Source organism: Lithobates pipiens, unplaced genomic scaffold (genome assembly GCF_037356315.1).
Source record: "Lithobates pipiens isolate NorthernLeopardFrog02 unplaced genomic scaffold, aLitPip1_a1.2 Scaffold_1, whole genome shotgun sequence".
NCBI classification, from domain to species: Eukaryota; Metazoa; Chordata; class Amphibia; order Anura; family Ranidae; genus Lithobates; species Lithobates pipiens.
The window spans coordinates 211,053,027-211,069,284 of NW_027507685.1; the positions used below are offsets into that span (position 1 = coordinate 211,053,027).

Consider the following 16,258-nt stretch of genomic DNA (forward strand, 5'->3'; position numbering starts at 1 on the left):
CCACACACACACAAGCAATACTCTCCCCCACTTTACTCTTTCAGCAAAAAATACCACTCCCTCTTTTCACCCTCATCCCCCCAAACCTGCCCCGTACAAATGCTCTCTCCCCCTCCCAGAACAAATCCCCCCACGCAAATCCCCCCTCCCAACACAAATCTTATTCCTCAGCACAAGTCCTCCTCCACCCTCTCCAAATACCCAGTTCCAGCACTATTCCCCTTTTTCACTATCCTAGCACACTTATCTCCACACCCCTCAGTTCCCCTCCCATGGTGCAAATCCTCCTCCCCCTGTACCCCTCTCAGAATAAATCATCTTCAACCCCCCTAATCCTCTGTCTCAGCAGAACCCCATTTCAGTACAAATCCTCTTTACCCCTAATCCCCCTTCCAAGCACAACAAATCCCCCCAAATATATTTTCCCAGCAAAAATTCTCTTCCCCCCTCAAACACAAATTCCCCTTCCTTATCCAAATCCCTCTTCTATTACAGATCCTTCTCCTCCCAGCATAAATCCTTATCCCTCTCCCCAGCAGAAATCTTCTTCCGCCCCCTCCCCAATCTCCCCTCCTTCTACGTTCCATGCCCATTTCCGGCACCACGTTAAAAATGCACTGCAGTTGTGATCTGCAGCAGGTGTCAATGTTAACTTAAATGACACCCCAAACACCTGTAACAAATGCAGTCTGTTTGTCTACACCTTATCAAATTGTACAGCAATACCATGCAATCCAGTTGCTGTGTGTTCTTTTAAAGTAGTGCATGCAGTACTTTTGGTGCGCTCTGGCATGATTTCAGCCCATTCGAAAGAATGAGCTGAAATGGCACTGCACCTGGATCAGATGTGAATCACAAAAAATGTACAGTGCGTTCCTGTGTGATTCATGGTGTGAACCAGCCCTGTGTGATTGCAGGGGATCACTATTTTTGGCACCTGGGGCGATTGCACCACATCTCCTGTGGGGTGCCTGGGGTTGTCCCTTCTGTGGCAGCCAGAATCCCTTTGATTTGGGGGGGATTATGTGTGCTAAGGGGCATTTTGGGAGGGGAGAAGACTTGTGCTGGGGGGAAGCATTTCATACTCAACCTCCTTTCTAGCACAATTCCCCTCCATTCCAAAAGTGCCCCAGACAAATCCTCCTCCCTCACTCCAAATCACTCCATGTGAACTTTGAAGCTTGCCCCCTCCCCCATATCCCCCTCCTCTGTAAGTCACATGTATTCATTACAGACCTCAGATCAGCTGCACATGTAGAGTGGTGTGCCTCCTCCTCCTGTCTGTGTACCCAAAAATATCACAACAGGAGGAGTAGGGGGCGGGTTCAGTGTGCTCGTCTCTGCATTGAGTCAGAGGCAGCCGGTGGGTAGAGATGCCTGCTGTCATACAAAGCTTTGCTTCATGCATGTGGGACCCCAGACACCCTGCACAAGCCACAGGTGGGTTGTAACTGGTGCCGACGCTAGTGCGCCCCAGCTTGACGAGTCACTGGAGCTCAGCCTTGATTCGCCGGGACTCCGGGGCATACATAAAATATGGGGTCGATCCCGGCGAATTAGGGCCATTTGGAATATATGTGCTAGTGACCAGTGTGATGCACAATTTGTTGCATGGCACTGCTCCCTTTTTTTTATTTTTGTATTGGCTTTATTTAAAGTGTACAAAATGTACACTTCAATCATTGCAACGTCTAGCAGAGAACTGCGGTGCAGTGCCTGTAATTGCAGTGCAATTTGGGCCGATGTGCTGCAATAAAATGCAGCATGTCTGCATTTTATCGCAGCACTAGGCTGTGTTGCATTGTGAGTGGAACACATAGCAAACAATTGTTTGCTATGTGTCCTATGTTGACAGACATTTTACTGTGTGGTAAAACGTCTGTCACCAGTCATGCATAATGTGAATGGGCCCTTGTATCTCCTGTTCTAGGTCCCACTCTCCTCCCTCTCTTCCACCTTGAATTGTAACAAATACTTTATTTCTACTATTCCCAGCAGAATCTGTAGTTTCTTTTTGCCTGTTTCTGCCTCCCTTACCCCTCCTTTCCAACTGCCTCTGCCATACACACTTTGTTTTCAGTGTACTGTCAACTCCACCTGCGCTTGGTCTGCAGTTTTTACAGCCTCTTCTCCAGTGTTCCTTCCTTTCAGCTGCAGCCCAATCAGGCTGAACAGGAACTTATTTTTTCTTTTTTCTTATTTTTGTGTTGATTTTTGAGCAATGGTATGTGCCCTTTTTGGCTTCATTAATAACGCATCAAGGTAAGCACATAGGTCACATACTTACAGCTTCAGCTATTTTTGAACCTGAACAACTCTGTAGAGATCTCCATATTGATACATCTTGATCACGTACCCTTTTTGCTCAACTCATCCACCTAATAGCCTTTATTTACTCTTTCAACAGCTACGTGAAAAGTACGGACCAGTGTATACACTCTATCTGGCCACAAATCGAGCAGTCGTGCTGATTGGCTACGATGCTGTGAAGGAGGCCCTGGTTGATCGCAGTGATGTTTTCAGTGACAGAGGGGATATGGGTCTAATAGAAATATTGTTTAAGAATTTCGGTAAGATGCTAAAAACAAAATAATAATTCTGAATTAGTGTCATTTATAGCATTTTTTATATGACTAGTTAATATGCTTGCACTATAAAAACACTCAAAAAATCTATTCACCCCATATCGTGGTCGGACCACTGCGCAGTAATAACCTCTATATCTTCTCTGATTCCACAATCTCGAGATCGCTCATGGTGCATTAATGAAGCTCATCTCACCAATCAGTCTTTCCTTTTAGATATTCAAGTTGCCCTTAGGGACTATATAAGAAATAATTCCACCCCTGAAATCTCCCCTACTTTACTCTGGGAAGCACATAAGCCAGTAATTAGAGGCACCTGTATCTCAGTATCCACGCACCTCAAGAGAAATAAAAAACTCCACCTGGCTGGGCTGGAGCAGAGATTCCACCAGGACTTTCTACAGTTCCAGTCCTCCCCAACAGATCAAAACCGACTGACAATGGAAAAATCTAGAGTTGAATTGGATCTGCTACTGGCTGAATTGGCTGACAAGGCTATCCGTAGATCCAATCATACTCTCTATATGAAAGCTAATAAACCGGATACGTTATTGGCTATGCGCCTTAGACGCCCTGATAGAGCCCAGGCCCCCATTAGGCTTAAAATAGGTAAGAACGCTTACACGAGTAACCCCGTTAAAGTACTCCGGGAATTCCGTAATCGCCTTGAAACCTTATATAAAGCTAAATCTACTTTCTCTCAACGGACGGCTGACCAGCTATTTCAGGACCTTTCCCTGCCATCTATGACTGACTCTGATAGGGAATCCCTAGAAGCGCCCATTAAATCGGAAGAAATATTTGCAGCTTTCAAGACTCTCAAGCCGCATAAGAGACCTGGCCCAGATGGGCTCTCTGCCACGTATTATAAAAAATTTGCCCCCATTCTGACCCCTCTCCTTTGTAAATCCTTTAATGCCCTTCTGCTGAATCGGACATTTGGTCGAGACACCCTAACTGCTATAATAGCTATGATTCCCAAACCTAACACTGATAACTCATTATGGTCTAACTTCCGACCTATTTCCTTGCTGAACCAGGACATTAAACTCCTAGCCAAAATTTTAGCCCTCCGTCTTAACCCACTGATTGGTAAGTTGGTCAATAAGGATCAGGTGGGCTTCATGCCTCGACGTCAAGCTAGTGATAATGTTAGACAGGTAATCTTACTCCAGCTCCTAGCCAAGACCCGTAAAATCCTGATGCACCAGTTATCTCTTGATATAAGAAAAGCATTTGACACGGTGTCCTGGCCCTACCTAGACTATATCCTCAAACGCTGGGGGTTTGGCCCTCATTTTCTTCAATGGGTGAATGCTCTTTACAATCAACCACAAGCCTATATTAAATACTCCAGTTTCCGCTCAGATGCTTTTCCCATAGAAAGAGGAACTAGACAGGGCTGTCCCCTTTCCCCCCTTATTTTTGCTTTGACTATCGAACCTCTCGCTGCCCTAATCAGAAATTCCCCTGATATAAAAGGACTTGAAGTAGCATCCACCTCTCACAAAATCTGTTTATTTGCCGATGACGCGCTCCTATTCGTGACCTCCCCCCGAACAACCCTTCCGAATCTTATTTCTATTTTAGATAAATTTGCAACTATCTCGGGCCTAGAAGTTAACCAGCAGAAATCTAAAGCTCTAAATGTGTCCCTCTCGCCCTCGGAATTGGCACATGTACAAAGTAACTTCCCCTTTCCTCGGTCCGCTTCTATACTCCCATACTTGGGAGTTAAACTGACCGGAGATCCTTCCGCTCTTTTCCGTGCTAACTACATCCCCATGCTATCGCACCTTACCTCACTGTTAGAAACCTGGAAGCCCCTCTTTGTCTCCTGGATAGGGATGAGCCGAACACCCCCCGGTTCGGTTCGCACCAGAACTTTCGAACGGACCCCACGTTCGTTACGAACGTTAGAACCCCATTGAAGTCTATGGGACTCAAACGTTCGAAATGGAAAGTGCTAATTTTAACGGCTAATATGCAAGATATTGTCCTAAAAAGGGTTTGGGGACCTGACTCCTGCCTCAGGGGACATGGGTCAATGCAAAAAAAAGTTTTAAAAACTGCCGTTTTGGCGGGAGCACTGATTTTAATGACGATTAAAGTGAAAAAAAAAAGTGAAATATTCCTTTAAATATGGTGCCTGGGGGGTGTCTGTAGTATGCCTGTGAAGTGCCACGTGTTTCCCGTGTTTAGAACAGTCCCTGCACAAAATGACATTAAACGGAAATAACACCATTTAAAACTGCTTGCGGTTTTAATGTTATATCTGGTTCCTGCAATATGGTTGAAAATCATTGAGAAAAATGGCATGGGTAGCCCTCCCTGCCCATTACCAGCCTATTTGGGTCTTGTACGCATATTAAGGGGAACCCTGTACCCATATTAAAAAAAGGAAATGCGTGTGGCCCCCAGGCCCTATATACTCAGAACAGCAGTATACAGGCGGTGCAAACAAGACAGGGACTGTGTAGGTTTGTTGTGTTAAGTTGAATCTGTTTGTAATTTTCAACTGGTACATTTTTAAAGTGTAGCTCCAGTCAAAAAAACTATTTTTAAGCTTTTTGGAAAACATAGGGAAGGGTTATCACCCCTGTATAATTTGTTTTGTCGTCCATCTTTTTTCATCTCACTTGCTGCTGTCTCCTTGCATTTGCAAGTAGGAGATGTTTGTAAGTTGGATGTTTGAAAGTAGGGGCCTGCCCTATATGCTCTGCAGAAATGGCGGAACAAGGTGTTGGCTTTGCCACAACATTGTAAGCCCTCAAAGTGACTCTTGGTGGGCGCTGGAGCGCCCTGCTGTGAACGATTATATCAAGAATTGTAATTACAAGCCATTGTTGAACAGTGGTAGAAAAATTGACCTTTGGTGGTTGTGGTGCTGGTGCCACAACACTATAAGTCCTCACCGTTACTCTGGGTGGGCACAGGAAGGGGCCCTGCTGTGAAATATTATATCAAGAATTGTAATTACATGTCCCTGTTAAACAGGGGCAGAAAAATGTGGCCTTAGGCACTGCTACTGGTGCCACCACACTGCAACCTCTTCCATATACTCTAGTTTTTTTGCTGGAATTAGCCCTGCTGCAAAGCATTGCATCAAAAATTGTACTTAAACGCCCCTGTTAAACAGGGGCAGAAAAATTGGGCCTTAGGCACTGGTGCCACCACACTGCAACCTCTGCCATATACTCTAGTTTTATTGCAGGAATTAGCCCTGCTGCAAAGCATTGCATCAAAAATTGTACTTAAACGCCCCTGTTAAACAGGGGCAGAAAAATTGGGCCTTAGGCACTGGTGCTGGTGCCACCACACTCCAACCTCTGCCATATACTCTAGTTTTATTGCAGGAATTAGCCCTGCTGCAAAGCATTGCATCAAAAATTGTAATTAAACGCCCCTGTTAAACAGGGGCAGAAAAATTGGGCTACTGGCATCACCCAGAACCAAAAATGTTCTTCCAACATATCAGCGGAGGAGGAAGAGGATAGACAATCAACATAACAGGACAGTCACTCAGCATCAGCATAGGCAGTCTTGAAGGGATGTGGTATTTAAAAAAAAATTATTCGGTTACATCAGCTTCAGGTGCTTGGTAGCTGTGGGCGATCCAAGACTGATTCATCTTGATGAAGGTCAGTCGATCAACTGATTCGGTGGACAGGCGCACCCTGTGATCGGTAACAAAGCCACCAGCAGCACTGAAGGTGCGTTCCGAAAGAACGCTGGATGCAGGACAGGCCAGTAGCTCAATTGCATACTGTGCAAGCTCTGGCCAGTGATCCATCCTCAAGACCCAGTAAGCCAGAGGATTTTCGGTGGGAAAGGTGTCCAAGTCTGACCTTGCCCCTAGGTATTCCTGCACCATGTAAATTAGACGCTGGCGATGGGTGCTGGAACCAATCATACCTTGGGGCTGCGGACTAAAAAATTGTCTGAAAGCATCAGTCAGACGGCCACCTTCTCCACCGCTCCTTCTGACCGATGCCTCAGCAACACGTTGTCCTGGACCAGGAGTTTGTAACCTCCCAGTCTCTGGGAACACGTTGCACAGAGCTTTCTGCAAGGCCTCCCGGAGATGTCTCATCCTCTGCTCCCTCTGCGATGGCAAGATAAGGTCGGCAACCTTACCCTTGTACCGTGGATCAAGGAGAGTGGCCAGCCAGTAATGGTCCCTCTCCTTGATCCGAAGAATACGAGGATCCTTCCGCAGGCTTTGCAGGATCAGGGAGGCCATGCAGCGTAGGTTAGCTGAGGCATTCGGTCCGGAGTCCTCTGGGTCACTAAGGACAACATGATCCGCAGCTACCTCCTCCCAGCCACGTACAAGTCCACGTGTTTCTTGGGACTGTAAATCATCCCTATAAGACTGCTGCTGCTGATGCTGATGCTGAGTGCCAGCCTCCACCTCCATGCTGACACAATTATCCTCCTCCTCCTCTTCCTCCTCCTCACCCTCTTCCTGTGTGATGGGTGGCACAGCAGGAACACTGTCTGGATAAAGGGCTCCTTGAGAGGCAAGGAAGTCCTCCTCTTCCTGCCTCTGTTCTGCCTCAAGTGCCCTGTCCATTATTCCACGCAGCGTATGCTCCAAGAGGTGGACAAGAGGTACAGTGTCACTGATGCATGCACTGTCACTGCTCACCATCCTTGTGGCCTCCTCAAACGGTGACAGGACAGTGCATGCATCCCTGATCATGCCCCACTGGCATGGTGAGAAAAAACCAAGCTCCCCTGACCCTGTCCTGGTGCCGTAGTCGCACAGGTACTCATTGATGGCCCTCTGCTGCGTGTGCAGCCGCTGCAGCATGGCCAATGTTGAGTTCCATCTGGTGGGCATGTCACATATAAGGCGGTTCTTGGGCAGGTTCAACTCCTTTTGGAGCTCAGCCAGCCGAGCACAGGCATTAAATGATCGGCGGAAATGCACACAGACTTTCCTGGCCTGCTTCAGGACATCATGTAAGCCGGGGTTCCTGGCCAAGAACCGCTGCACCACCAGGTTAAGGACGTGAGCTACACAGGGCACATGGGTCAGTTGTCCCTGTCGGAGGGCGGAGAGGAGGTTGGTGCCATTGTCGCAAACCACCATTCCTGGCTTAAGCTGGCGTGGCATCAACCACCTCTCGGCCTGCCCCTGCAGAGCTGACAAAACATCCGCCCCAGTGTGGCTCCTGTCCCCCAAACAAACCAGCGCAAGCACGGCATGGCATTGTTTTGCCTGCGTACTTGCGTAGCCCCTGGAATGCCTACGGAGCACCGCTGGTTCTGAGGACAGAGCACTGGAAGAGGCCATGGAGGAAGAAGAAGAGGAGGGGGTGGAGGAGAGAGGTGTGTCACAACCAATAGTAGCATTTTGGAGGCGTGGTGGCGGAACAACCTCCAACACTGCTGCACCTTGTCCTGCATCCTTCCCAGCAGCCAGAAGAGTGACCCAATGGGCCGTGAAAGACAGGTAACGTCCCTGTCCATGCCTGCTGGACCATGAGTCAGCGGTAATATGCACCTTACCGCTGACCGCCCTGTCCAGCGAGGCAAGGACATTGCCTTCCACATGCCGGTAGAGAGCCGGAATCGCCTTCCGTGAGAAAAAGTGGCGTTTGGGGACCTGCCACTGAGGAACCGCACATTGTACAAACTCACGGAAGGGGGCCGAGTCTACCAACTGAAAAGGCAGCAGTTGAAGTGCTAGCAATTTAGCCAAGCTAGCATTCAACCGCTGGGCATGTGGATGGCTGGGAGTAAACTTCTTCCGCCGGTCCAGCAGCTGGGGCAGGGACATTTGCCTGCTATAATCGGACGTGGGTGTACCACTAGCAGAGTTCCCGGAAGCACCTTGCTGTGACACACCTAATTCTACACCTTCATTCCTCTCAGAGCAGGTTTCAGAGAGGACTGAAGGTCTAGTGGGGTTGGAGATGCCAGCTGATGAGGAGCAAGGAGAGGTCCGCTTTGTTCTTTGGTGTGGGTCTTTGAGGTACGCTTGCCAACGAGCTGCATGGCAGGTCAACATATGTCTGGTCAAGCATGTGGTGCCCAAGCGGCTGATGTTTTGGCCACGTGAGATATGCTTGAGACATATGTTGCAAATAGCAGCGGTGCGATCTGATGCACTCGTCTCAAAAAAGGCCCACACCAAAGAACTTTTAGAATAACGCGCAGAGGAAGCGCTCTGCGCAGGCGGAGCTCTGCGGTGTGATTCAGTCGGTGTGCTGCCCCTAAGCTGGCCCCCGGAGGGCATCCTGCCTCGTTGGACATGTGCCTCCTCCTCCTCCTCCTCCTCCTCCCTCCTTCCAGGCACCCACGTGGAGTCAGTGCCCTCATCATCCCCTCCCTCTTCATCGCTGTAGCAAACCTGGCAGTATGCTGCAGCTTGTGGAACATGACTGCCAGATTGCTGTCCTTCTTGAGCATCCCCTCTCTCTGCGCTCACGCTACTGCCTTCCTCTAGCTGAGTGTCATCATCAGAGCCCACCAAACACTGGGCATCCTCCTGGAGCATGTACCCAACACTGTGCTCAAAGAGTTCAGGAGACTCCTCAGGAGGACGTGGTGGGTCTAGGGAAGGAGTCACTGATGATGACATTGAGAGGAGGGAAGACGATGCGTTGGCAGCTGCTTTGCTATTACCCTGAGACTGGGTGAGAGAGGATGAGGAGGATGAAGAGGGCTTGGTCATCCACTCTACCAAGTCGTTGGCATGTTGCGGTTCAACATGTCCAGCTGCAGAAAAGAAGGACAAGCATGTCCCATGGCCACGTGCTGATGACAATGCACCGCGTCCACGACCAGCACTGTTGTCTCTAGACACAGAGCCTGCTTGCCCTCTTTTATCGGCTCGCGCCTGTCTGCCTCTCCTTGCTGGCCTTCCAGACATGGTAATGGCCTGAAGGGAGTTGGGTAAAACAGTAGTTGGGTAGTTTATATTGTGCTGGAGGCACACAACACCCACTAACTCCTGCAGATGCCTTTTTTTTATAGAACAGCAGAGATAAAGGGGTATATACAGATGTATACTGTGCTGTGCTGAAGGCACACACAACTTCCAATAACTCCTGCAGATGGCAATTGGGCTCAAATAGAGAACAGCTATGTAGGTGGATATAGCGGTATGTACTGGGTACAGAGCACGCAGACAGCACGCACTATCTCCTAACACTACTGACTGCAAGCTCTATTATTAAAGATGGACCACTAGCTATATAGGTGAGGTGAATATCGCGGTGTATACTGCGGTCAGGGCACGCAGACAATAACCAGAAAACAGCAGAGATAAAGGGGTATATACAGATGTATACTGTGCTGTGCTGGAGGCACACACAACTTCCAATAACTCCTGCAGATGGCAAGTGGGCTCAAATAGAGAACAGCTATGTAGGTGGATTATAGCGGTATGTACTGGGTACAGAGCACGCAGACAGCACGCACTATCTCCTAACACTACTGACTGCAAGCTCTATTATTAAAGATGGACCACTAGCTATATAGGTGAGGTGAATATCGCGGTGTATACTGCGGTCAGGGCACGCAGACAATAACCAGAAAACAGCAGAGATAAAGGGGTATATACAGATGTATACTGTGCTGTGCTGGAGGCACACACAACTTCCAATATCTCCTGCAGATGGCAATTGGGCTCAAATAGAGAACAGCTATGTAGGTGGATTATAGCGGTATGTACTGGGTACAGAGCACGCAAACAGCACGCACTATCTCCTAACACTACTGACTGCAAACTCTATTGTTAAAGATGGATCACTAGCTATATAGGTGAGGTGAATATCACGGTGTATACTGCGGTCAGGGCACGCAGACAATAACCAGAAAACAGCAGAGATAAAGGGGTATATACAGATGTATACTGCGCTGTGCTGGAGGCACACACAACTTCCAATAACTCCTGCAGATAGCAATTGGGCTCAAATAGAGAACAGCTATGTAGGTGGATTATAGCGGTATGTACTGGGTACAGAGCACGCAAACAGCACGCACTATCTCCTAACACTACTGACTGCAAACTCTATTGTTAAAGATGGATCACTAGCTATATAGGTGAGGTGAATATCACGGTGTATACTGCGGTTAGGGCACGCAGACAATAACCAGAAAACAGCAGAGATAAAGGGGTATATACAGATGTATACTGTGCTGTGCTGGAGGCACACACAACTTCCAATATCTCCTGCAGATGGCAATTGGGCTCAAATAGAGAACAGCTATGTAGGTGGATTATAGCGGTATGTACTGGGTACAGAGCACACAAACAGCACGCACTATCTCCTAACACTACTGACTGCAAACTCTATTGTTAAAGATGGATCACTAGCTATATAGGTGAGGTGAATATCACGGTGTATACTGCGGTCAGGGCACGCAGACAATAACCAGAAAACAGCAGAGATAAAGGGGTATATACAGATGTATACTGTGCTGGAGGCACACACAACTTCCAATATCTCCTGCAGATGGCAATTGGGCTCAAATAGAGAACAGCTATGTAGGTGGATTATAGCGGTATGTACTGGGTACAGAGCACGCAGACAGCACGCACTATCTCCTAACACTACTGACTGCAAGCTCTATTATTAAAGATGGACCACTAGCTATATAGGTGAGGTGAATATAGTGGTGTATACTGCGGTCAGGGCACAGACAATAACCACTACACAACAGCAAGATAGGAAATCAGCCAAAAACGATTGGTGTGTACTGAGTTGAAGGTACACAGAACACCCACTGCTTCAGATGCCAACACACTACACGAGGCCGCCTCAAAGGCAGCCTTATATAGTGTGGGGCGTGCACTACACAGCCTGAGCTATGATTGGTCACAGGCAGGATGCCTGTGGCCAATCATGGCTCTCCTCGCTGCTGGCGCTGCGATTGGCCAAGCATGCGGGGTCACAGTGCATGCTTGGCCAATCATGAGCCAGCAATGTACTGCGCCATCGCAGTGCATTGTGGGCCGTGCGCGCCACACGAATTTTGACGCGAACGGACCAAGAGTTCGGATTTCCAACGAACAGCCAATGTTCGAGTCGAACGTACGTTCGACTCGAACACGAAGCTCATCCCTACTCCTGGATAGGCAGAATTACGGCCGTTAAGATGACTCTACTGCCTAAACTCCTCTACCTCTACAGAGTTCTCCCAATCCCAGTCCCGTCCTACTTCCATCGTATCATACAGTCTCGGGTGTTCAAGTACATTTGGGGTCCAATCAAACCCAGGGTTCCAAGATCCATTCTTCTCCGGGATAGGGGTAGGGGAGGTCTTGGTATACCTAATTTTACTCGTTATTATCAGGCTGCCCAGCTGGCTCAGGTGGCCCTGTTTCATGCTACCACAGAAATCCCCCTATGGGTCAGCTTGGAAGCGATAGAGTTATATCCTTTACTGATACATAACACATTATGGCTCTCGCCCTCGGCGCGTGGCCCTATAACTAATCCTATTACGAAGCACTCTCTAAAAATATGGGACAGATTACGTGGCCCTTTTGGGCTGGCTTCTCGGCATTCCCCCTTATTTTCCTTCTTTGGCCACCCCCGTTTCTACCCGGCTCTGATGGAGCCTGGGTCATTTAGCCACTGGCCCCAAGCTGGTCTCTGCAGAATACTTGATCTCGTTACTAATACCTCTCTTAAATCTTTCTCGGTTCTTCAGACCCAAAACGGTTTACCCCCCTCTGAAGCCTTCCGATACCTCCAAATAGCCCATTTTGTCAAAACAATAATTGGCTCCTCTTCCTCTCTTACCAATATGTCTTTCTTCGAGAAAACTTGCTCCTCAAACCCTCACGCCCCGGGTACTATCTCAACCATCTATGCCCACCTAACCAATTCCTCTACTACCCTTCCCTCTTATGCTGCGCAGTGGTCCAAGGACCTGCAACTGGCCCTTGATATGGAGAGCTGGTCCCATGTGTGGGCCATGACTAAATCATCTACCCAAAACATAGTAGCCCTGGAGGCTAATTATAAAGTGCTCATGCGGTGGTATCTGGTCCCTGCCAGGATCTCCAAATTTTTACCAAACTACTCTCCAGCATGTTTCCGAGGCTGTGGGGAAAGGGGCACACATGCTCATATATGGTGGACATGCCCGATAGTACAGCAATTCTGGTTGTCAGTTTTCCAAATTGCTTCCACATTGCTTCATGATACCCTAGCCCCTGACCCGGCCATAGCGCTTCTAAATCATATCCCGGGAGATTATACCAAATCGCAATGCCGTCTCCTCCTTCAATTGACTACGGCTGCAAAACAGACCATAGCCAAAGCCTGGAAGACCCCGAACCTTCATATAACTGAAACTAAACATAGAGTGACTCGTGCTATGATCCATAGCAAGATTGAAGCGACGTTACTAGACCGTGTCCCTCACCATTCTCGAATTTGGGCTCCATGGGTGGATAACTTTCTTCCCCAAGATTTTGATTCTACCCTTCTTGTACCATAAACTCAGCCCACACTTTAATTGGTTAATCTGATGGCTGTCTGGGGCTCCGAGTGCTCCTACCGACGCCGACCACCCCTCTCCCCCACTTCTATTCTGTCCCCCCTCCACATGCTACCTTCTTTCTTCCTACTCTGTCTCCCCCTTTTCTCTTTTTCTTAGCCTATGGCTGCATACGATATACCTGTGTTCCTTGAACCATGAACAAGGCCTGTTTACTGACGACTTGACTGATCTTATGTTCTCCCCTACCCCGACATAGTAGTTTTGCTGTTTTATGCTGAAGTTGGGTGGGGGGTCCTTCCTTCCCTACTAGATTTCATTTTATTGAATTCCTTAATCTCCTTGTTCTAACTTGAAGAGCGCTAACGTTATACCTCCTGCTATGTAAACTTTGCGACTTATAAGTTATGTTTTCTCTCTTTTTGTTTTATTTTATCCCTGCTGAATTGATGTCACGCGCTGTATTTACGGTCTCGAATGTGTTTGCCTGTAACCTTTATCCTTATGTTTCTACGCAATAAAAAATTTGAACGGAAAAACACTCAAAAAAATTATAATATCAAGAACATATTAAAGGCAAACTCAAGCCAAACTTAAAAATGTAACTTGATAGCACACACAGGCAGTATTGAAATCTTTTGTTTTTGTAGACAGCATGCTTACAACGTTGTTATTGTGGAAGTTGGAGGATTACAGATACCAAAACACTGAAGCTGATGAGCCCTAAAAAAGTTTGCGGGCCTATTATGAAACAAATATCTCCCTGAAATTTACAGACAGTCATCTTTCCTAAAGGAGGGATTAGGCCTCCTTGCTAGCTTCTGTTGTATAAGCATTTGCTATGTTCAGTATTTTGGTAAATAAAGGCTATTAGGTGGATGAGTTGAGCAAAAAGAGTGCGTGATTAAGATGTATCAATATGGAGATCGTACAGTAGAAACTGGTGCCCATGTGGTACCCTTCCTCTTTTGAAGGTCTTTGGAGTTGTTTCCGAAACCTCTACAGGAGATGAGACACCTCTACTGAAAAAAGGGTTTGTACAGCCTGATTCATTTATATGTAAGACACTGATGCAGATTCCAGTGACATAGACTTGTACTTTACCAATTAATGGGATAATTTTCAGTAAAAGAATTTGAAAAAATAATAATCGCCTTATTATTGTGTCACACAAACAAGGTACTGGACTGGGCCTCAAAAAGACAGTGAGCACAGTCTATATCTAGAAGTGGAAGAGCAGCCAGCTCAGTCAGCACTGCATGGTGATCTAGTGACAGCAGCACTAGCAGTGGAGTGGTTGGGCATGTTCTACGGGGGCAATCCAAAATGTCTTGGCTACCATTATGCAGTCTTCAAACATGGCATAGGGCTTGCCTATGGACCAGATTTGGAACCAGGATCTAGGATAAGGGTCTGGTATGGCTTTTGGGGGAACTCTCCATTTTTTTTCTGTCATAGCAACCAGCGACTTGTAGCCCCTGGTATCCTAGCAAGCAATGATGCAATGGCTTTTATAGGACACAGGCAGCCAGCTCACACAGCATTCTTGGTTGCCAGGATGCAAGTAGCACAGTGAAAAGTTGTTATTTAGTGGCAGTAGCAGATAGAGTCTCATAATTAAATCAAGAGAACACACATGATAAACTGACTTGAGATGAGCTACTGGACTCACTGGATTGACTGGTGCCAATTCTGCTAGCTGCATATTTACATAACATGGACATATTACTCAGCATTTTATAGAGTACATAAAGCCATGCATGTAAGGTCTTCTCTCCAAAGAAACTCACAGTCTGATGTTTCTATTGAACTCAAACATAGACCAGTTCATGAGAAAGCCAGTTAACCCAAAGCATTAAATTCTGGATCCTGGCCACGTCCACAAAGAGGATCCCACCACAGGAGGTGAATCTGCTGGCTGTGTTTGTCAGTGTACACTTGGAATTGGGAATATGTCCCCTTCACTTTTAATCAAATTTTAATGAGCGGCCACGTGTCATGTTAAACTCCCTTCCGCGAAAAAGTTTTATCCCTATTGTGTGGGTCACCAGTAAAGATGACTCGAACACCCCCGGTTCGGTTCGCACCAGAACCTGCAAACAGACCTAAACTTCGTGTGAACCTTAGAACCTTATTAAAGTATGGGACTCAAACGTTTAAAATCTAAAGTGCTAATTTTAAAGGCTAATATGCAAGTTATTGTCCTAAAAAGTGCTTGGGGACCTGGGTCCTGCCCCAGGGGACATGTATCAATGCAAAAAAAAAAGTTTTAAAACTTGATGTTTTTTTAGGAGCAGTGATTTTAATAATGCTTATAGTGAAACAATAAAAGTGTAATATTCCTTTAAATTTCGTACCTGGGAGTGTCTATAGTATGCCTGTGAAGGGGCGCATGTTTCTGGTGCTTAGAACTGTCCCTGCACAAAGTGTCATTTCTGCAGGAAAAAAAGTCATTTAAAATCACTCGGGGCTATAATGAACTGCATCCAAGGGAAAAGCCTCAGGCAGCCTCAGCCCCGATCATGGTGCTGCTCGTCCCTGGGGGCTACACAAGCAGCGCTTGGCTAGTGACCAATCACAGCCAGTCACGCTGCTCTGCCGCTGGCCGCCGCCTCGCCAATACCCCCATTGGGGAATGGTTGTGTCCCGAGGGACACACTGGATCCCAGATCGCCACTCAGCCCGCAGTAGTGGCAGAAAGTCGAGGACATCATATGACACCCACCCAGGATGGGAGATCCCATCTGTGGGCATCATTTGACTATGGCTGGGTATTGAAGTGGTTAAATGTCATTTGCCATGTAGTTGCCCACCCCATTCATTTGTTCATATCTTTTAACCCAGAGACTCAGAACCTCGTGCCAGGCCCTTTGGGTCTGGTATAGATTTTAAGGGGAACTCCATGCCAAAATTAAAAAAAAAATTGTGGGGTCCCCCCCAAAATCCATATAGGACCCCAGATGACGTCTATGAGGACGAAACGCATCTGAAGGACTCCACTGCTGCCATTTTTTATGTAAAAGCGCTTCGTCAACTTCTTAAATGTGAGTTTGATATTTTTTCTTTGAATAAATTGAAGTTTTTTATGGAATTACGCTTTGCCCATATTTCTCTATCCCGTATGTCCTTTCCGACGAGCTTGACCTGTTTTCCGATTGGTGTATTCCGGTTTCATGGGATTTATCCTTGCATGAGACTCTCTTCAT

At 47.2% G+C, this 16,258-nt stretch overlaps 2 protein-coding genes across 3 annotated transcripts in view; both read left to right on the forward strand.

Annotated features, from left to right (window-relative positions):
* LOC143982614 (cytochrome P450 2G1-like) overlaps positions 1-16,258 on the forward strand; it is a 212,355-nt gene that overhangs the window by 123,992 nt on the left and 72,105 nt on the right. The gene's annotated exons all lie outside the window — the stretch shown is intronic.
* LOC143982627 (cytochrome P450 2G1-like) overlaps positions 1-16,258 on the forward strand; it is a 93,582-nt gene that overhangs the window by 5,219 nt on the left and 72,105 nt on the right. For both annotated transcript variants that reach the window (XM_077481530.1, XM_077481522.1), the window contains exon 2: positions 2,408-2,570. In XM_077481530.1, the coding sequence (XP_077337656.1) occupies positions 2,408-2,570 (163 nt within the window). The remainder of the gene's footprint in view (positions 1-2,407; positions 2,571-16,258) is intronic.